This window comes from Leucoraja erinacea, chromosome 3 (genome assembly GCF_028641065.1).
Source record: "Leucoraja erinacea ecotype New England chromosome 3, Leri_hhj_1, whole genome shotgun sequence".
NCBI classification, from domain to species: Eukaryota; Metazoa; Chordata; class Chondrichthyes; order Rajiformes; family Rajidae; genus Leucoraja; species Leucoraja erinaceus.
This window is the reverse complement of record NC_073379.1, coordinates 98,355,099-98,377,792: the sequence shown is the minus strand read 5'-3', so window position 1 is coordinate 98,377,792 and position 22,694 is coordinate 98,355,099. Positions and strand designations below refer to the sequence as shown.

The window sequence follows — 22,694 nt, the reverse complement described above, 5'->3', positions numbered from 1 at the left end:
CACCCAAAGTGCCGCGGGGCAACCTAAATGGCGAGTCATTTTACCCGGCTTGGCACTGCAGATACAGGTTTATACTGTAGACACAAAAAACTGCAGTAACTCAGCGGGTCAGGCAGCATCTCTGGAGCAAAGGAACGTGACGTTTTGTGTCATTAGGTGCGTGGTGACGAAATGATGGGCTCCGAACAGCAGCAACAGCGGCCGCTACAGCAGCTCCACCGTCTCCTCCTCCCGCACCCCGCCCACCCTGATAGTGGCCGCTGCCTGCCACTCTGCCAATGGCGATAACGGCTTTCAAAACAAACCCTCCAGCACGCCGAGGCCAGGAGGAGGGAGGGAGGGGGAGGCTTCCTTCCGCCGTCTGAAGCAGCTGCACCAAAGATCCTGTAACTATTGGTGTTGGCTGGCGGAGGAGGGGAGGCGGGGTGGCAAGGAGATCCCACCTGCCTCCCCCTTTGGTGGCAGCACTTGGCGGTGGACAGGGTCAGCCAAGGCAGCAGGGCGATGTTGTCCGAGGAGCGCTGACCTTCCTTCCTCCCCAACTCCCTCTCGCATTCTCTCCCCTGTACTGAACCCCCATTCACCCTGTACTGAACCCCTGATTCATCCTGTAGTGATCGCCCATTCATCCAGCACAGACCCTCTGATCCACACTGTACTGAACCTCCCATTCATCCTGTACTGATCCCCGCCCGGCCGGCTCCTGCGGTGGGGAGAGGCCGGGCGGGGAGTGGCCGTTCTGACGATCCGGGGCCTGGGTGCTGAGCGCTTGCTCTGAGGCCGACGGCTGGTGCTCCGGGCCCGCGTGGCGGGCTGAGGCCACGCCAAGGATCTGAGGCCGACAGCTGCTGCTGCTCCTAGCACGCAAGGAGGGAGAGGAACGGTAACCTCGAGATCCTGGGGAGGAGAGGAGGTAGAGTGGGGGGGGGGATTAAAGGAGAGGAGGGAGTAGGGAAAGAGAGGGGGGAAAGTGGGGGCGGTTAGGAGGGAGAGTGGGGGTGAAGGGGGAATAGAGGGAGCAGAAGGGGGAGTGGGCAATAGAGGGAGATGAGGGCAGTGGGGAAGGTCAGCAGAGATAGTGGAGGGGGAAGGTGAGGAGTGGGAGAGGTTGGGGTATAGAGGATTAGGAGTGCGTAGGGAGGGGGAGTGGAGTAATGGAGGGAGGGAGTGACTGAGGGTAGGGGGATAGAGAGGGAGGGAGAGCTGAGGGAGGGATTTGGGGAGGAGAGGATGGGAGGGAAAATAAGAGGAGGAAGTGGAGGAGTATCCAGTGCTGGGGTTGAGGGGAATTGAGCCACACCTGCGCAGATGGGGGGGCTATGGTCAGTGGTGGAATATTGCATTGGGGGAACATGTTGCGTTGGGGGAACAGGTGAGTGGTGGAATATAGCGTTGGGGAAAGGTCTGCATTGGTGGACCAGGCATCTCTTGTGACAGGGACCCGGGGTCCCACTTACACTAGTACAATATAAAAGCAAGTTGTTGTTTCAGCTGGATAGTGCACAGAAAAACATATTTATGTTGCTAAAGTCTGAATATGTCAGCAGCCTCAGGAAGGTTGGCCCAGGAACAGCTATTAATATCTTTGAAATCAAGTTGTACCAGTTTTGTATGGTATATAATGAATGGTATGTTATATAATGAGGGTGGCACGGTGACGCAGCGATATAGTTGCTGCCTTACCACGATGATTGTGCCAGAGACCCGGGTTCGATCCCAACTGCATAACCCCTCTACGATCCCTCCATAACCCCTCTCCCCTCCCTCTGCCTCTTGACGTCATTGTGAGGTGGAAGCTGCTGTTTTTATGAAAACATTTTTTTAATGTAAATGAGAACCCATTGTGATGTCATTGTGGGGTGGAGCACTGCTGATGGGCAGTTTATGTAAATGAGATCACAGTGACATCATAGCTGTAACTGCCACTGCAACCAAATTATTTTTCTCAAACTGCATTTTGTAAAGTTGAAAATGTGAATAACTTGTAAATTATGCCATCAATTTGAACCTATAGACCCCAACAGCGCAGGCTCGGCTGATGGGTCCCCGTTGTGACACTAGAGATCCCCGTTGTGATGCGAGTCACGGCATCCCTTCCCAACTGTGCCTCGCCATCCCTCTTCGTACCCCTATCCTCCTCCATTCCCCCTTCATTCCCCAACACTCCCCCTCCTTTTCCTCACTCCTTCTCCCCTTCATCCCTCTCCTTCCCCCTACTCAGTCAATCCCTCCCTCCATAACCCCCTCTACCTTCCCTACCCCCCACCTCTCCCTCTATCTCCCTGCTCCCCCACTCTTCACCGCTCCCCTATCCCACACACATGCACACATACTCACAAACAAACAAGATGAGAGTTATAGACTATACTAGACCAAGTGGGACCCATTGGGTCCCTGTCACACGGGAGGCTTGGTCCCCCAACACAACCCGTTCCTCCAATGCAATATTCCACCACTCACCCATAACCCCACGGGAGACCTGGTCCCCCAACGTAACCTGTTCCCCATGGCAATATTCCACCACACACCTGTCCCCCCAACACCATATTCCACCACTCACCCATAGCTCCCAACTGGGGCTGCTCATTTTGCCATATACCCTCCCTCTTTTCAAACTTAAAAAAAAAAGTGCTCTTGCTGGGGCTTGCAGGACTCAGTGTCCTGGGATAACAACATTGTAGCGAGCAGGGCTACAATCCCATTGTGGCATCATAGCTGCAGGTGCCAGTGCAGAGGGAATAATCTTTTCTCAAAGTGGGGTTTTGTAAAGTTAAAAATGTGAATAACTTGTAAAATATAACATCAATCAGAATGAAACTTGATACAAAAGACCACAGGATCACAGTGAGTAAGGTGGTCCAAAAATTGTAGCGCTATCGAATACCGTTTTGGTGTAGTTCCAGGATCACATGCGCAGACATCCATCCACACACTCGCACACATAGAAACTAGATAGACAGACTATTGAACCCTAACAATATAAGAGGTAGAAAGACACTTGGTGGGGGAGCTGAAAGGTCACTGTGGGAATGCAACATTGAGGTTATCATCAGACTGTTACTCCTGTCCTCATTTCTATGTTTGAAGGACATGGCAAAAAAATATCATCCCATCCTTGCAATAACCAGTTAAATTCAAACGATTGAAGGAACTCAGTGGGTCAAAAAGCATTTCTGCAAGAATTGGAAAACATTTCTTCAGACTACAACTTCAAACTCCATTCTCACAGTCAGCAGTTAGCTGTCGGGCAAACCCATGGCTGAAAGTTCGATTCCAAAAGCAAAAACATCTGCAACTTTGTAAATCTTAAATGAAAGCAGAACATGCTGGAAACACTCAGCAGGTCAGGTGGCAAAAGTGAAAAGAGAAACAGTTAATATTTCAGACTGAACATTCCTTATAAAATCAGAAAGGAGAGAAAAAATAACACTGACTTGGTTTGGAAATGTAGCAGGGTTCTCTCCCTCCATTCCCTGCACATCCATCTGCCTTTCCAAAAGGCTCTTAAACTTCACTACCCTATCTGCCACCACCAGCCGCCCTTGCAACGCATCCCATGCGCCAATTATGAGTAAATAAAAAACACTCTCATGTGATCTGCTGGGGTGATATCCCTCCCCTTGTTGGAGAGTGTACGTCGCTGGATTCAGCCCCTCAACGTCCATCAGCGACATGACATGACATGACCCTGGCCTGCGGTCCTTGCTCCCTGACAGAGGCTTGACGTCGGATGCGGTTGCGACTCGCTCGGACACTTGCAGCCAAAGCAGCAGCGCGGTAGTGAGGCTCCTCTGGCATCTATGGTGTGAGGCGCTTCCACAGGGAGGGAGGGAGGGAGGGAGCGGCGCCGCCTCCACAGACGTCAGCGCCGGCGCCGGCTGGGCCTTGAGCAGCGGAGGCCGCGGTCGGTCGGCGGGTGACGGACGGACGGACTGGAGACTAGGCCTTGGGCAGCGGCCGTTGCCGGGGTGACGGACGGACGGACGGACGGCGGCCGGGCCTTGAGCAGCAACATCCGCGGTTGTCGGACAGCTGGTGGCCGGGCCTTGAGCAGCGGGTTGTCGGACAGCTGGTGACCGGGCCTCGGACAGCGGGTATCAGGGAGTCCGACGGCCGGTGGTCGGCTCCGGGCGGGCCATGTGGGAGAGAGTGCGAGGCCCGTGGCTGCTGCGCCTCTGTCTGCTGCTATGGGCCGGGGATGCGGTGCCCATCTTACCGGCGGTGGGGGTGCAGCCCGACCCGGGGCTGCGGCCCAACAGCACCAACACCTCCAACACAACGACGCAAGGGGACAAGGCCAGGACGGACGGCGGCTACAACACGGTGCCCGGCTCCGAGCAGACCATGATGATCCAGCGGGCACTCTGTGTGCTGGTCGTGGTCACCGCCCTGGTGGTCATCTACTTCGTGGTGAGGACCATCAGGTGAGGACAGCGGACAGCGGCGGCTGGGGACCGAGGGCGATGGGGCTGGGAGTCTCTGCGCCGCTGACAGTGATGGTTGTGGGGCCCGAAACCTGCCAGCCAGCCCTTCCAGACGGTAGACACAAAATGCTGGAGTAACTCACTCAGCGGCACAGGCAGCATCCCTGGATATAATGAAGGGGTGACGTTTCGGGTCATAGAAACATAGAAAATAGGTGCAGGAGTAGGCCATTCGGCCCTTCGAGCCTGTACCGCCATTCAATATGATCATGGCTGATCATCCAACTCAGTATCCTGTACCTGCCTTCTCTCCATACCCCCTGATCCCTTTAGCCACAAGGGCCACATCTAACCCCCTCTTAAATATAGACTATATATATATATATATATATATATATATATATATATATATATATATATATATATATATATATATATGAATATAAATCTTCACATACTCTGAAGTTACTCCAGCATGTTGTGTCTATCTTCAGTTTAAACCAGTATCTGCAGTTCCATCCGACACTGTCCTTCCAGACGGCCTGCCGCGGACTCGAGGCCTTGCCTAATGCCAGGGATTTGTGGCAGCGACTGTCGCTGTTGACAAATATCACTGACTAAAAGTTAACAGTTGGTCAGGTAACATTCTGGAAAACATGGATAGGTGACGTTTCGGATGGAGGACACTTCTTAAGACTGATTGTGTGTGTGGGGGGGGAGTGAAAGCTGGAAGAGAGAAGGAGCAGGACCTACTCCTGCACCTATTTTCTATGTTTCTATGACCAAGGTTGGCAGGTAGCAGGTAATCACTCCCATTATATGTCAGGTTTTGTCCTGATCCTCCTCGCTTACACATTTCCCAATGGATCCCAACCTGGAACGTCTGCTATCCATGTTCTCCAGAGATGCTGCCTGACCTGCTGAGTTACTCCAGCGCTATGTTTTTTTTTGCACACTAGCATCTGCAGTTCTTTGTTTATAAAAATGAACAGTTCCCAATTTGACAGTGGTGGTGACATTAAAGGCTGACCCTGAAGTTGTGGCTCCCATTCGGACCGATGACCTGGAGAGCTGTTGGGACTTCAGCAGTTGCTGTGCTGCCATTGCAGGGCTATATTGAATTTGTTGGAAGGAATCGTTCCAACATAGAATATAGTCTTGAGTTATTAGGGACAGCAAGCACTGCACCATTAAACCTTATGAGCCAGTAAATTAGATTATAAGTGATCTATACTTCAACTCAGTTTAACCATAACAGAAGAAATCAAAGTAGTTTATTTGTGCTCTCGAGCCATTCAGGAAGATGATTGGATGATACTCATCTCCAATTTCATTATTTCTGTTCCATTATACTTTATTTGTGTTGGAGAAGTAATAATTTCTCATTATCTATGAAATATAGGTGATGAGAGTATTCCAGTTGACCAAAACGATTCATGACATTTGAGAGATAAGGAATTCATCACCATGTTGCTGAATGACTTAACATTAGTGTGTGTGTACATTGCTATGGATATCTTAGCATATAATATAAGGATGTACTGCTAAGGATGGTATATAGTTCAATACCACAGTGTTGTAGATGAGAGCAGAAAGTTACAAAAAAAGCATTGGACCCAGAGGAGTCAGAAAATATGAAACATCAGAGATTTTGGAGTTCAAATAATTGCAAGTTGTTTGGATTACTATCTAAATGGTGTCAAGTTGGGAAAAGGGGAAGTACAAAGGGATCTGGAGGTCCTTGTACATCAGTCATTGAAGCATGCAGGTACAAGGAATCGAATATAGGAACAAAGAGATCCTTCTGCAGTGGTACAGAGCCCTAGTGAGATCACACCTGGAGTATTGTGTGCAGTTTTGGTCCCCTAATTTGAGGAAGGACATTCTTGCTATTGAGGGAGTGCAGCATAGGTTTACAAGGTTAATTCCCGGGATGGCGGGACTGTCATATGCTGAGAGAATGGAGCAGCTGGGCTTGTACACTCTGGAGTTTAGAAGGATGAGAGGGATTCTCATTGAAACATATAAGATTGTTAAGGGCTTGGACACGCTAGAGGCAGGAAACATGTTCCCGATTTTGGGGGAGTCCAGAACTAGGGGCCACAGTTTAAGAATAAGGAGTAAGCCATTGAGAACGGAGATGAGGAAACACTTTTTCTCACAGAGAGTAGTGAGTCTGTGGAATTCTCTGCCTCAGAGGCAGGTTCTCTGGATGCTTTCAAGAGAGAGCTAGATAGGGCTCTTAAAGATAGCGGAGTCAGGGGAAATGGGGAGAAGGCAGGAACGGGGTACTAATTGGGGATGATCAGCCATGATCACATTGAATGGCGGTGCTGGCTCGAAGGGCCGAATGGCCTACTCCTGCACCTATTGCCTGTTGTCTATTGTTTTGGAAACAGTCAAATGACAGGTCAACTGAATTGGTATGTAAATTACTGTGCAAGCATGTTAATGTTGCCAGCAACATTGTAATAGATTATGCTTGTCCTAAACCCCTCAACAAAATGCAGCTAGCTGATTAGTTTATTATTGTCACGTGTGCTGAGGTACAGTGAAAAGCTTTATTGTCACGTGTGCTGAGGTACAGTGAAAAGCATAATGAGTTGCCAAGAAATGTGAACGTTACTTAAAGGAAGAGCTACCTTAAATTTAATTGCTTCTGGTTGGGTGCCTATAGTAGGGTGAAAACTATTCCATGCTTTAATTGTGTGGCGGAACTCCATGGAGCAGCTAGCATCTCTGGATAGAAGAAATTGGGTGACGTTTCGGGTAGAGACCCTTCTTTACATTTCCTCTGGTTTTAGTGTTTTAGTTTAATTTGAAGATACAGCATGGAAACGGGCCCTTCGGCCCACCGAGTCCACGCCGATCACCCGTACACTAGTTCTATCCCACACATTAGCGATGCAAGTCAAGAGTCAAGATTGCTTTATTCTCTCATGTCCCAGTTAGAACAATGAAATCCTTACTTGCAGCAGCACAACAGAATATGTAAACGTAGTACTCTGTAAACAATGTTATCAACGAGAAAACAACAGTGTATATTTATATATGAATATATAACTATACACACACACAATTTCCCTCCTTGGATTAATAAAGTTCTATCCTATAGTATCGTGTGTGTAGGAAAGAACTGCAGATGCTGGTTTAAACTGAAGATAGACACAAAAAGCTGGAGTAACTCAACAGGTCAGACAGAATCTCTGGACAAAAGGAAAATATTACGTTTTGGGTTGGGTCTGAAAAAGGTTCCTGCACACCTTTGGAATGTGGAAGGAAATAAGAGCACGTGGAAAAAACCCATGCGATCAAAGGGAAAAGGAGCAAACTCCATACGGACAGCACCCATATGCAGGATCAATTCCGGTTCTCTGGCAATTTTAGGCAACAACGTTATGGCCAATGTACTGCCCCATAGTCTTGAACTGAATTAAAACAGTAGCTGTAAAGGGGGACATAGCATCACTTAGAGATTTAAGAGTGAAAATGGATAGTTTCTTTTTTTTTAGTAACCAAAGTTATCAACGTATACTTTTTTGTGTGTTGGAAAATAAAATATAGTGGCACAGCTGGTGGACTTGCTGCCTCACACACTAGGGATCTGTGTTCGATCCTGTCCTCGGGCACTGTCTGTGTTGAATTTGCACATTCTCCCTGCAAGCTTGTGGGTTTCCTCCCACTTCCCAAAGATGCATTGGCTCTGTAGGTTAACTTGTCTCTGTAAATTGCCCCTAATGTGTAGGGAATGGGTGAGGACAGTGGGATAACAGAACTTGTGTGAATGGGTAGACAAAAATGCTGGAGAAACTCAGCGGGTAAGGCAGCCATCTATGGAGTGAAGGAAATAGGCAACGTTTTGGGTCGAGACCCTTCTTCAAACTGATGTGAGGGTGCAGGGGGTGGGAAGAAGAAAGGAAGAGGGGGAGACAGTGGGCTGAGGGATAACTGGGAAGTGGAGGAGAAAGCAGGGACTACCTGAAATTGGAGCTCAATTTTCATACCGCTGGGGTGTAAACTGCCCAAGCAAAACATGAGGTGCTGCTCCTCCAATTTACGGTGGGCCTCACTCTGTCCACGGAGGAGGCCCAGGACAGAAAAGTCTGATTCGGAATGGGAGGGGAAGTGCTGAGCCACCGGGAGATCAGGTTGGTTATTGTGAACTGAGTGTAGGTGTTGTGCGAAGCGATCGCCAAGCCTGCACTTGGTCTCACTGAATTTGATCATACGCTGAATAATCCAGCCAGAATTTTGTTTCGAAGTGGAAAGAAATAATAGAAATTGCATTCTTTGCAACGTGTAAAAGGAGATGAGATATTGTAATTTTGCTGCATGTCATTGTGGTATATATCATGTCTTGATTGGTGAATATGTTTAGTTTGTGACTTTATTTGAAGCAGAAATAATATGTGAATGCTTCATTGACTATAATTCTGACTGGTAACTACGCACTTCGTCCAAGCACATTATCGCACGTGTCATGGAAGCCGTCTTAAATGACCACCTAAACTGTCATTTGGCAACCTAAAAAGCTGCCTAGGTTGCCCGGCTGGCAACAGGGAAAAAAAGCTAAGCGAGAGCCCTGCGCCCTCAACAATTTTTCTTTTGATTCCTGCACTCTCTTTAAATCACAAGGGTAGCCATGGGCATTTGCTTGGGTCCCAGCTATGCCTGTTTTTTATTGGCTACATTGAACATTCTTTGTTACAAATGTACCCTGGTACCACTCTTCAAATCTTTCTCTGCTACATCAATGAGAGCATCGAGGCTACCTCCTGCACCTGTGCAGAACTTGGCAATTTCATCAACTTCGCCGCCAACTTCTACCCTGCCCTAACGTTCATTTGGACCATCTCTGACACCTCCTTACCCTTAATCTATCTGTCTCCATCTCAGGAGCAAAACTATCCACTGGCAACTACATCAATCCCACTAGCTCCCACAGCTACCTTGACTACACCTCCTTACTCCCTGTCTCTTGCAAAGATGTAACCCTTTTCTCTCAGTTTCTCTTATGTTCTCAAGTTTGAGGTGTTCGTCTCTATAACATCTGAGATAAGTGTTCATCATTTCATAGAATTAGGCCATTCGGCCCATCAAGTCTACTCCGCCATTCAATCATGGCTGATCTATCACTCCTTCCCAATCCCATTCTCCTGCCTTCTCCCCATAACCCCAGATACTCGCACTAATCAAGAATCTATCTATCTCTGCCGTAAAAATATCCAATTACGGCCTCCACAGCCTTCTGTGGCAATGAATTCCACAGATTCATCACCCACTGACTAAAGGAATTCCTCCTCATCGCCTTCCTAAAGGAATGTCCTTTAATTGTGAGGCCATGACTTCTGGTCCTAGACTCTCCCACTAGTGGAAACATCCTTTCTACATCCACTTTATCCAGGCCTTTCACTATTCGGTGAGTTTCAATGGGGTCCCTTCATCCTTCTAAATACCAGGGAGTAAGACGCCCAGTGCCATCAAACACTCATCATATGTTAACCCACTCATTCCTGGGATCATTTTCGAAGACCTCCTCTGGACCCTCTCGAGAGCCAGCATATCTTTCCTCAGACAGGGGGCCCAAAATTGCTCACAATACTTCAAATGCGACCTGACCAGCGCCTTTGGTCTTTATAGAGACGTCCTCTTCTTCAGTAAACATAGTTTCCACCTTGCAGTTGTGGATTGAGCCATGTTTTCTGCAGTTCTGCTCTTGCCTCCTCAGGCAGAACAGGGATAAAATTGGCCTGGTTCTTACCTTTCACCCCAAGCATTTCTTCCACCTTTCACATAATCTCGTCACAAGTTGCATCTTCTCCTCCACACCCATATTTGCTTTCTGCAGAGATCACTTTTGCCATGGCTCCTTGATTCGCTCATCCTTCCTCACCCACCCCAACCACTTACACCCTGCAACTGCAGGAGTTGCAACGCTAGTCTCTACACCCTCCGTTCAGGGACCTAAACAACCCTTCCAGGTGAGACAAAGGTTTACATGCACCTGCTCCAGTCTAAATGCATGCTACTTGGCCAACTGAATTCTGCCAGCAGTTTGTAATTGCTCAAAACACCACCATCTGCTGCCTCTTGTGGTCAATATATATATTTCTGACCCCTACAGTAATTACAGAATCTCCCTTCTCCTCCAAACTTCTTGCATTATTACCATTTCAGGGTAGCAGTATAGTTTCTGAATTGATGTGAGCTATTTCTCTGCATCTTCCATAAAAATGACGTGGCATGGAATTGATCAAGTTGTAGTATATAATAAATAGAAGCAGCAACCTCTTGCACAGTTTTTTTTCATGGCTAATGGGAGAAAAAGATACTGGAAATCAGATTATTTTTTAAATGGTGGGAACTGGCACCATTAACTGGAAATGGTGGTTAGCGTTTCAGCTCAAGGATGAAGTCTCTTTTACCCGAAGTGTAACACTTTTTATTGCACAGGCCATGGTTCATCTTTCACCTTGGTTGCTCTTTCCTGCAATAATTTCATGTTTCTTGATTCCCTTTATATGTAAAAATCCATCATTCTCTTTTTTGACATTTTCAACAATTGACCTTCACAGATCTGTCGGGTAGGGTATTCAGAAATTCAGTGCTATCTGTTTGAATAAATGTCTTGTTCTCTCCTGAGTGGCCAACCCCTTATTTTGACACTATGGCCTTGGACCTATAAGCCCAGATAGGGGAAGCATTAATGCTGCAATCAATTAAGACCAAAATTGCATACTAAATTCTGACATGTGCCTCACAACACAGAATTCAGATACCAGCTGTTTGTAATTTATAACCAAAATAATGCTTGCTATTTTCTGATTCAGGCAGTTAGTGTTGATTATAGTACAGAATCTATTGTAAACAACAACAAAAATGCACGTTAATATGGAACTAAGAGTAATGAATGAATAAATAACTTTATTGGCCAAGTATGTACACATACAAGGAATTTGCCTTCGTGTTTTGCTCGTAAGTAACAACGTTACATACAGTAACAATTAAGAATGACACATAAAGCATTAAACAATAATAAAACATTATAGTTTAAACATGTGAATGAAATAAAATACCAGAGCAAAAGGAGGCTACCGACTTTTGGTTATTGAGTAGAGCTACTAATGGGGGAAAAAAGCTGTTTTTATGTCTGGCTGTGGCAGCTTTGACAATCCGGAGTCGCCTTCCAGAGGGAAGTGCTTCAAAGAGTTTGTGGCCAGGGTGAGAGAGGTTAGAGATGATCTTACCCGCTCGCTTCCTGGCCCTTGCAGTGTACAGTTCGTCAATGGGGAGGGGGGGGAAGGTCGCAGCCAACAACCTTCTCTGCTGATCGGACGATTCACTGCAGCCTCCGGATGTCGTGCTTGGTGGCTGAGTCAAACCAGACTATGATGGAGAAGGTGAGGACAGACTCTACGATGATAGTATAGAATTGGACCATCATTGCCTGTGGCAGATTGTGTTTCCTCAGCTGCTGCAGGAAGTACATCCTCTGTTGGACCTTTGTGACTGTGTGGTCAATGGTACCCCCCCCAGGTCCTTGGAGATGATGGTTCCAAGGAACTTAAAAGGCTCCACAAATGTGATTGGTGTTGTTGATGGTGAGGGAGAGCTCTCCTAAAGTCTACTATCGATTCCACTGTCTTAAGAGCATTGAGCTCCAGGTTGTTACGTAGGCACCAGGACGCCAGCTGTGTCACTTCCTGTCTGTAGGCAGATTCCTACCTATCCTGGATCATTCCAATCAGGGTTGTGTCAACTTGAGAAACTTGACAGAGGAGTCTGTGGAGGTGCAGTCGTTGCTGTAGAGGGAGTAAAGGAGAGGAGAGAGTACGCAGCCTTGCAGTGCTCCTATGCTGAGGATCTGCGGGTCCAAGATGTGCTTTCCCAACCTCACATGCTGCTTCCTGACTGTCAGGAACTGCACTGAGAGGAGTTCAGGCACAGTCAACTTGGAGAGTTTGTAGTGTAGTAACTCTGGCACAATGGTGTTGAATGCAGAGCTAAAATCAACAAACAAAATCCTTGTATAAGTCCCCTGGCGGTCTAGGTGCTGGATAGAGCTCAGCAAGAATTGCATTGCATCTTGTACCCTCCCGCTGACTTTCATTGGTGATAAATATGCAAGTTAATTGCTCGTTCAGCTTGCTGTAAAATCAAGTCTAATAATGAATGGAATAAGTAAAAGCTAATAAAAGATCAGTAATAGTAATGAAAGGGGTGTAAATTACCTAATTGTTGCAAAAACACATCTAGTTCATGATTGTCCTTCAAAAAAAAATGTTATCCACACTTGCCCACCAATCTGGCTGATTCCTTTACAACCCACCAAAATACATTGGCATCCCACAAGTTCAGGTGTAATTAAGGTTTGACAATAAATGTTGGCCAGGCCCCCATCAATGTCCACATTCTGGAAATCATTTTTTTTTAGGTGTACCCTTTTAATAGTATGTGAATAGTTAAGAATTGCTTATCAATCAGGCTTCTTCTGAATGTTAACGCCTCGTTCTCATTTTTTTCAGATGTTGGAGATAAAAATAAAATCACTTGAATACTTTCTTTCCCTTGATATATTTACTTCCCCCTATTTACATTGAATCCATCGAGCCGTAGAACAATGCTCCGTGGTCTTGTTATTTTTTCTGGTTTTATTTTCCCATTGTTCCTGAAGTTCAATGTACCCCGATCTTCTTGCTGTGTCATTGGCATTGTACATATCGATCATTTTTCTTTACAAAATAAAACATGCACAATTCTGTTCAAATAGCAGGATGCACCATTATGTTTTTTGTGAGAAAAATAAATGTGAGCATGTTTGGTATGGAGAACAAAGCATGGTATTTACGTTTGAACTTTGTATAACATTTTCATAAATGTAATGTTTTTCTGTGTGCACGTAAGACATTTTTTGAATCTTGGTAACAAGCTCAGTTATGCTTGGTGTCTCAAATACAATTTGTTCAATGGATTCACTGTTGAATCGATGTTGTCGTTTCAGCTTCTATATTTCGATTGTAATATGGGGAACAGGATTGAGCATCTGATACTGTTTGGGCAAATATTTTATGATGGCAATGGAATACGTACTGGGAAACAAATGACTTGCATCAAATTGGCTAGTGTAATAAAATCGCAGTTATAAAATTCAGAGTAAACATTTCTGGCATGTTATGCAACAGAGTTCTATCATATTTATATCTAAATCTGTTGGTTAGTATGTTTGCTAATATTCATTTTATAACAAAAAATAAATTCTGATTTCATTTTATATCCTTCATAGTATTAGCAGCCAAAGTGCCTCAAAGCATAATCCAATCATGACATATAAAATGCAAGCTGCATTATCATCTGGAGGGGAGAATGTGTTGAATATCATCAAACCTCAAATAGTTTACGTATCGCCTTCAAGAAGAGTTCATATACATGGAATTAGCTATTGCATTATGCTTGACTTTTTGTGAAGTCAGGGCAATTAGGGAAAGGTAATGGTTGCTACCTTTCCAGTTTAAGCCACCCATTTTATTTGTGGTGTACTATTTTGATGAGTTTTTCAAAGACACTATTTGCAGTGGAATTCAGGTCACCATTTACCTTTTAGCAAATACTATCAAGAGTAGATCTTTACAAAATGCTGGAGTAACTCAGCAGGATAGGCAGCATCTCTGGAGAGAAGGAATGGGTGACGTTTTGGGTTGAAACCCTTAAATGTCATCCATTCCTTCTCTCCAGAGATGCTGCCTGTCCCTCTATCTTTGGTTTAAACCAGCATCTGCAGTTCCTTCCTACATCAAGATTGTCTTTTATGAAGTGTTTGCTGTTCTTGAAGATTATCTGAACACAACTGCCTACTGTATTTTCTCCTTTTACCACAGCAATTACAGCTTAAAAATACCTCATGGGTTGTATAGAAACATAGAAAATAGGTGCAGGAGTAGGCCATTCGGCCCTTCGAGCCTGCACCGCCATTCAATATGATCATAGCTGATCATCCAACTCAATATCCCGTACCTGCCTTCTCTCCATACCCCCTGATCCCTTTAGCCACAAGGGCCACATCTAACTTCCTCTTAAATATAGCCAATGAACTGGCCTCAACTACCTTCTGTGGCAGAGAGTTCCAGAGATTCACCACTCTCTGTGTGAAAAATGTTTTTCTCATCTCGGTCCTAAAGGATTTCCCCTCTATCTTTGTTTGAATCGTTGGGGAGAAAAAGGGGGTTTTCTTTGTTGTAAATGGTATCTAAATGAGGAATACATTGTCTTGTATTGTTGCAAGATTTGTTGAATTTTGTAAATTGCTTATAGAAAATGTATAGCATAGAATGAGATCATTTGGTCTGCCATGTTTATACCAATATCGTTCCCAATTGAGCTACATCTTGCTGCACTTGATTTCTTAGTCTTGCAGTATACATTCAGGCTCTTTTTGAGAAATGGTAAGGGTTTCTGCCTCTACTATTCTTGTGAGGTATGTTCTAGACCTTGTCACTTAGGATGAGAAAAATATTCCTCCCCTCCTTTCAAATCCCTCTACCAATTAGTTAAAATCTGGACCTGTTGGTGTTTGACACATCAACTAAACTGGGATTTATTATTACACTATGTAACATAAACCAAAAAAATAGATGTGTTAGGGTATAAAAATAAAAGAATAACATCAGCAGTCTGGAAAATCTCAAAGAGCCTTGTAGTATTAGGATCTACTTGTTGATTGAGAAACAGGCTGACCATTGGATATATGATAAGATCCAAATTGTGTTGAATAGACAGCACAATCAGAGACTCCTTGCAGGAACTGAAAATGCTATTAAAAAAAAAAAAAAAAAAGTGTTTTGCCACCACGCTCCTGAACTTGATTCTGAGCCACACGATTCTCAAGTGATCGTACCATATCCTAATGCTTGCGTTCAAATAACTCTAATTAATTTAAGCCCCAGTCCCTTAATTAGGAAGACATACTTGTATTTGTATATTGTCTTTTATGATCTTCGGAAGGGGAGGGGGGGGGGTGGAGGGGGAGGGGAGGGGAGGGGGAGGGGGGGGTGGGGGGGGAGGGGGGGGGGGGGGGGGGGGGGAGTTGATTTAAGGCCAGCTATTATTTAGTGAAGTTTTATAAACAGGCCGATTTAGTAACTATTGCCACATTGTTCCACAATGCACAATTGCAGAATGAGTTCCAGAATGATGTGGCAAAATGCAATTGTGATCTTCCTGATATGATTCATGGTTCATTAGTTCAATTTGCATGTATTCCATTGGTCTATGAATTGTAATGAAACTTAGTTGGAAATGATTTTATAAATAAACCATAATCAGTAATTAGACGTTTAACACTATCTGCTCATTTAAAAAGTAAATAGTCCCCGAGGATTGGCGTACTGCGCATGTTGTTCCATTGTTTAAAAAGGGGAAGAGTAAACCTAGCAATTATAGACCTGTTAGTTTGACTTCAGTGGTGGGCAAATTAATGGAAAAGATACTTAGTGATCATATATACAGGTGCACAACCTTTTATCCGAAAGCCTTGGGACCAGACACTTGTCGGATTTCGGACATTTTCGGATTTCAGAATGGAAGATTTTTAGCGTAGATTAGGTAGGTAGCGCGGGCGGCTTGAAAAGTCTGGAGCAGCTGCCTCCTCCCCGGAGACCGGGAGAATCATTGCATAAATGTTAGTCAGTTAGTTTGGAGGGATTTTATGTGGTGGTGGTGGTGTAGGGGTGAAGGGGGAAACTTTAATTCTTAGTCTCCTACCTACCTGGTCGGCGACTCCCAACCTCGCGGAGCTGGGGGCTCCGTCCGGCCGCGGGCGGCGCCGGTTGTAGCTCCGACCCCGGCAACTCTACCCCTGGCTGCGAGGCGCTCCAAATCCAGCGCGGCCCGCGGCCGGACGCCCCAGCGGGGTGCGGGCAATGCCTTACCGGGTCGCCGTGCGGCAAGCTCCGGAGCGCTGTGGCCGCCTTCTTCCAACATCGCGGAGCGTCGCTGGATTTGGAGCCGCGGAGCTGGGGGCTCCGTCCGGCCGCGGGCGGCGCCGGTTGGAGCTCCGACCCCGGCAACTCTACCCCTGGCTGCGCGGCTCCAAATCCAGCGACGCTCCGCGATGTTGTGTGTCGGCGGCCACAGCGCTCCGGAGCTTGCCGCACGGCGACCCGGTAAGGCATTGCCCGCACCCCGCTGGTGCGGAGCTGGGGCGGCGGGCCGCGGCTGCCTCCTCCCTGGAGACCGGGAGACGCTTAAACATCTGTAAATCATTGCTTAAATGTTAGTCAGTTAGTTTGGAGGGCTTTTATGTGAAGGGGGGTGAAGGGGTAAACTTTAATTCTTAGTCCCCTACCTGGTCGGAGAGGCGGGGAGCGGTCAATGCCTTACCGGGTCGCTGTGCAGTAAACTCCGCAGCGCTGTGGCCGGTTGTAGCTCCGACCCCGGCAACTCTACCCCTGGCTGCGAGGCGCTCCAAATCCAGCGCGGCCCGCCGCCCCAGCTCCGCACCAGCGGGGTGCGGGCAATGCCTTACCGGGTCGCCGTGCGGCAAGCTCCGGAGCGCTGTGGCCGCCGACACACAACATCGCGGAGCGTCGCTGGATTTGGAGCCGCGCAGCCAGGGGTAGAGTTGCCGGGGTCGGAGCTCCAACCAGCGCCGCCCGCGGCCGGACGGAGCCCCCAGCTCCGCGGCTCCAAATCCAGCGACGCTCCGCGATGTTGGAAGAAGGCGGCCACAGCGCTCCGGAGCTTGCCGCACGGCGACCCGGTAAGGCATTGCCCGCACCCCGCTGGGGCGGCGGGCCGCGGGCCGCGCTGGATTTGGAGCGCCTCGCAGCCAGGGGTAGAGTTGCCGGGGTCGGAGCTACAACCGGCCCCAGTGCTGCGGAGCTTACTGCACAGCGACCCGGTAAGGCATTGACCGCTCCCCGCCTCTCCGACCAGGTAGGGGACTAAGAATTAAAGTTTACCCCTTCACCCCCCTTCACATAAAAGCCCTCCGAACTAACTGACTAACATTTAAGCAATGATTTACAGATGTTTAAGCGTCTCCCGGTCTCCAGGGAGGAGGCAGCCGCTACAGTAGTACAGACCTGGGTTGACCGTGGGTCGTTTTGGGTCAGGTTTGGCGCCAAACGCGAGCTTTGGTGCGCAGACGACATCTGGAAAAAATGGCCGGTTTTCGGAGCTTTTCGGTTTCTGGAACACCGGATAAAAGGTTGTGCACCTGTATAAGCATCTGGATAAACAGGGCCTGATTAGGAACAGTTAACATGGATTTGTGCCTGGAAGGTCATGTTTGACTAATCTTCTTGAATTTATTGAAGAGGTTACTAGGGAAATTGACAAGGGTAAAGCAGTGGATGTTGTCTATATGGACTTTAGTAAGGCCTTTGACAAGGTTCCTCATGGAAGGTTGGTTAAGAAGGTTAAACTGTTGGGTATAAATGCCGGAATAGCAAGATGGATTCAACAGTGGCTGAATGGGAGAAACCAGAGGGTAATGGTGGATGGCTGTGTGTCGGGTTGGAGGTAGGTGACTAGTGGGGTGCCTCAGGGATCTGTGTTGGGTCCTTTGTTGTTTGTCATGTACATCAATGATCTGGATGAAGGGGTGGTAAATTGGATTAGTAAGTATGCAGATGTGGATAATGAAGAGGATTTCCAAAGTCTACAGAGTGATTTAGGCCATTTGGAAAAAATGGGCTGAAAGATGGCAGATGGAGTTTAATGCTGATAAATGTGAGGTGCTACACATTGGCAGGACAAATCAAAATAGGACGTACATGGTAAATGGTAGGGAATTGAAGAATACAGTTGAACAGAGGGATCTGGGAATAACCGTGCATAGTTCCTTGAAGGTGGAATCTCACATAGATAGGGTGGTAAAGAAAGCTTTTGGTATGCTAGCCTTTATAAATCAGAGCATTGAGTATAGAAGCTGGGATGTAATGTTAAAATTGTACAAGGCATTGGTGAGACCAAATCTGGAGTATGGTGTACAATTTTGGTCGCCCAATTATAAGAAGGATGTCAACAAAATAGAGAGAGTACAGAGGAGATTTACTAGAATGTTGTCTGGGATTCAACAACTAAGTTACAGAGATAGGTTGAATAAGTTAGGTCTTTATTCTCTGGAGCGCAGAAGGTTAAGGGGGGACTTGATAGAGGTCTTTAAAACGATGAGAGGGATAGACAGAGTTGATGTGGACAAGCTTTTCCCTTTAAGAATAGGGAAGATTCAAACAAGAGGACATGACATGAGAATTAAGGGACAGAAGTTTAGGGGTAACATGAGGGAGAACTTCTTTACTCAGAGTGGTAGCGGTGTGGAATGAGCTTCCAGTGGAAGTGGTGGAGGCAGGTTCATTGGTATCATTTAAAAATAAATTGGATAGGCATATGGATGAGAAGAGAATGGAGGGTTATGGTATGAGTGCAGGCAGGTGGGACTAAGGGAAAAAAGTTGTTCGGCAGTAGGGCCGAGATGGCCTGTTTCCGTGCTGTAATTGTTATATGGTTATAAATAGATCACAATTGGTGGTGTGATTTTAATGAGTTAAAGTCATGACAAAAAAATTGAAATATTGCTGACTTTAATTACCTACTAGACTAAGTGGGACCCGTTGGGTTCCTGCTCATACGGAGGCCTGGTCCCCCAACGCAATCCATTCCCCCAGCGCAATATTCCACCACTCACCCATAGCCCCCAACTGCGTAGGCGCGGCTCATTTCCCCTCTATCCCAGCACCCCATCCCCCATCTCTTCATCCTCCCTCTTATTTTCCCTCCACTCCCCAATCCCTCCCTCACCTCTTCTTCCCTCTCCTTTCCCCTACCCTCAGTCACTCCCGCCCTCCCTCCATAACTCCTCTCACCTCCCTAACCCCCTCCTATCCCTCCCACTATCCATCCTCACCTCCACCACTGCCCTCCTCTCCCTCTATTCCCCACTACCTACTTCCCCCACTTCTCCCTCCCCTCCCTGTATTCTATCTCCTCACCACTCTCCCCCCTCACCTCCTCCCTCTTCTTCTCCTCTCCACCTACCCCACCCCAAATCCCTCCCTCACCTTACCTTTCCCCTACCCTCAGTCACTCCCTCCATAACTCATCTCCCCTCCCTACCCCCCCTCTCCTCTCCCTCTATCTCCCCTCCTCTCCCTCTATCTCCCCTCCTCTCCCTCTATCTCCCCTCCTCTCCCTCTATCTCCCCTCTCTCTCCCTCTATCTCCCCTCCTCTCCCTCTATCTCCCTCTATCTCCCTCTATCTCCCTCTATCCTCTATCTCCCTCTCTCTCCCTCTATCTCTCCCTCTATCTCTCCCTCTATCTCTCCCTCTATCTCTCCCTCTATCTCTCCCTCTATCTCTCCCTCTATCTCTCCCTCTATCTCTCCCTCCCTACCACTCCTCTCCCTCAATCCCCCCACTCTCCCTCCTCACCTCCCCAGGATCTCGAGGTTGCCGCTCCTCTCCCTTCTTGCGAGCCCAGGACGAGCATCAGCCTTCGGCGCCCTCAGGGCCAGGCTCAGCGCCCAGGCCTTGGGATCCCGGGCAGGAATGCTGCGCCGGTAGGCACTTAGGTGGGCCGTTCAGGTAGGTGGGCCGCGGCTGGTGACTGGCAGCGGAGGTTTTTAAACCTTAATAATTTTTAAAATATACAGCCTTGGCGAAAATCATAGCGCTATCACGAATGTAATTTTTCGCAAATGTAAAATCGACGCAAACCAGAAGATAACAAGATGAGAGTTTTAGTTATGTTAGATTTAGTTACTTTCTGCACCACACAGCCAACATGGTTCTCTATTTAAAACTTGTTCATGCAAGTGAGCTGAACATTTGGGAAGAATTATGTGGAGAAAAGTTTATTGTATTACATTATGGACTAAGGATTGGATGAATAACTGTAACAGTGATATACAAGGAGACATCAGAGTATAGTAGATTTGGGTAGGAAGGTGTGTCCATTTACACCTGCATATAAATAATAATCGATAAGGATCTCACTTTTACTTTTTATGGATTTATTATCTACTAAACTAGTAGATGTCATTGGTACAACCAGGAGGAGTGAGTATTTTATTAATGTATTGAATTGTTTTTATTGTGTTACTTATGAGTACTGTGTTTACAGACCTGTTATGCTGCTATGAGAATGTAATTGTGACATTTTCAGTACATATGACAATTAAACACTCTTGACCCGAAACTCATTCTGCAGTTGTTCAGTTTTGAGCCGATGCCATGTCCATCTAAATGTATCCCAGTCAGCAGTTTGATAATCCAATGCAACATAATGGAAGTTGTGGATTTCAACTCCACGAGTTCTGTGTGTGTTCCTCTCAACAATTCTCAATGAGGCGTACATGAGCAACAACATATGGATGAGGCTGAAGCCAGGTGCATTTTTCTACCATCTCTGTTATTGTTTTGAACCTCGGGTATTAGGATAGCGGTCATACGTCATTCTTGGTGATGGATATTGAAATGCACATCAGAGTACATTTTGGCTCCCAAAGTGTTGGCAATGCCATAGCAAGAGGGTCAAATATCTGAAATGATCTGCAAAATGTGGTTGTAATTTCCTCGTCCTGATTTGAAACTGTCATATTTCAATAACAGTTAGTTTTTGTTTTGTTGCTCACTGTGGGTGATACTTTTATTAGGAACCAATGGTATTTTATGGGAAAATATTTTTTCACCATTCACACCTCCATATTCCTTTCATGCTTTTGTGTGTCAGGCCTCCCTCAGATGTTGTACTTAAAGTAAAAGGAGATTAATAATAATAATACATTTTATTTATGGGCGCCTTTCAAGAGTCTCAAGGACACCTTACAAAAATTTAGCGGGTAGAGGAAAAACATGTAAGGGGAATGAAATAAATAGTAGAGACATGACTGGTACACAAAGTAAATACAGAATTCAATACAAAACACAGTATGAGGCAATTAATGCACAGGTGAAAAGGGACGGCACGTGGGGCTAAGGATAGGCAGAGGTGAAGAGATGGGTCTTGAGGCGGGACTGGAAGATGGTGAGGGACACGGAATTGCGGATCAGTTGGGGGAGGGAGTTCCAGAGCCTGGGAGCTGCCCTGGAGAAGGCTCTGTCCCCAAAACTGCGGAGGTTGGACGTGAGATTAGGTTTATCATTTTGTTTGTGGTGTTTGAGATATTTACCAGTCAAAAGCATTTAATGTAATTTATTACGGATGAGCATTCTATAACATGGAATATCCTTAAAGGGAGCTGAATATCTGCACAGTTGGATGCATCTTTATGGTGATGTTTTATTGATGTGACCGCTTATTTATTTATCTATCTATTTATTTATTTATTTATTTATGTGACCATTTCTGTCTAATTTAATTGTAGGATGAGGAGAATTAACAGAAAAAACCGAAAGTATGGTATACTGAAAACTAATATGGAAAACATGGAAATGAGGCCATTAGATCAGGAGGATGAAGAAGAAGATGATACATTATTTGATGTACATCATTCAAGAAGGTGAGTACATTAACTAATAAATGGTCTTAGAAAAATTGGAATCTGAATAATAACTGAAATAGATCTCCTTTACTCTCTTCTGGTGCATACAGAGATGTTATGAAAACTGTTAGTTAACAAGGATAAACAAATTTCAATGTTCAAAAAGCATAATGATATATTAAACATGTTTTCACAAATGGCAGTGGGTATATAGAACAAGCTGAGAAGAAGCTATAATGTGGGTTTAATAACAATGTTTAAGTGACAAATCTATAGGTACATAGATAAAAAAGATTTAGAGGGCAATGAGCCAAATGGTAGCAAATACGCCTAGCTCAGCGAGACATCTTGGTCAACATGACGAGTTGGGCTGCAAGGCCTGTTTCCATGCTATATCATTCTTGTATTAGCTCTCAATCATACTTGTGCATATATTTTATGTTATTCATTAGTTTCTGGTACCTTTCCTGCCCAATACCATTCAATCTTTTCTGACCTGCCCTGTCCCAGGCATTCCTTTGTTTCTGTACAACTTGTACTTATTGTACTTGCACTTAATTTATTTGTTCTAATGCAGTAAAATGAAATGTCAGGCCTGTTTCTCCACAGGTGCTGACCACCTGCTGCATGTTGATACCATTTTCTACTTTCATTACAATAAAAGGACGAGCTTTGCTTTTCTTTATTGGTATCAATTATACATATTTCATAACCTTTGTTTTAAATCTCCTGCAATTAATTCTGAATTACAATTTAATCAAATTTGAAATATGTCTATGTCCAAATTGG

The 22,694-nt window shown here is 45.9% G+C and overlaps 1 protein-coding gene across 1 annotated transcript; it reads left to right on the top strand.

Moving 5' to 3' along the window:
- The first annotated feature begins 3,582 nt into the window (after nt 1-3,582).
- On the top strand, nt 3,583-21,927 carry LOC129695866 (membrane protein FAM174A-like). The gene is made up of 2 exons (XM_055633270.1): nt 3,583-4,424; nt 21,789-21,927. The coding sequence occupies exons 1-2, from the start codon at nt 4,138-4,140 to the stop codon at nt 21,925-21,927; spliced, it is 426 nt and encodes a 141-aa protein (XP_055489245.1). The 5' UTR covers nt 3,583-4,137.
- Nucleotides 21,928-22,694: the final 767 nt, after the last annotated feature.

Excerpts from the sequence above, each read along its gene's own strand:
- LOC129695866 (XM_055633270.1), top strand. The coding sequence starts at position 4,138 with ATGTGGGAGAGAGTGCGAGGCCCGTGGCTGCTGCGCCTCTGTCTGCTG. Across the intron at positions 4,425-21,788 it reads TTCGTGGTGAGGACCATCAG|GATGAGGAGAATTAACAGAA; the intron begins GTGAGGACAGCG and ends ATTTAATTGTAG.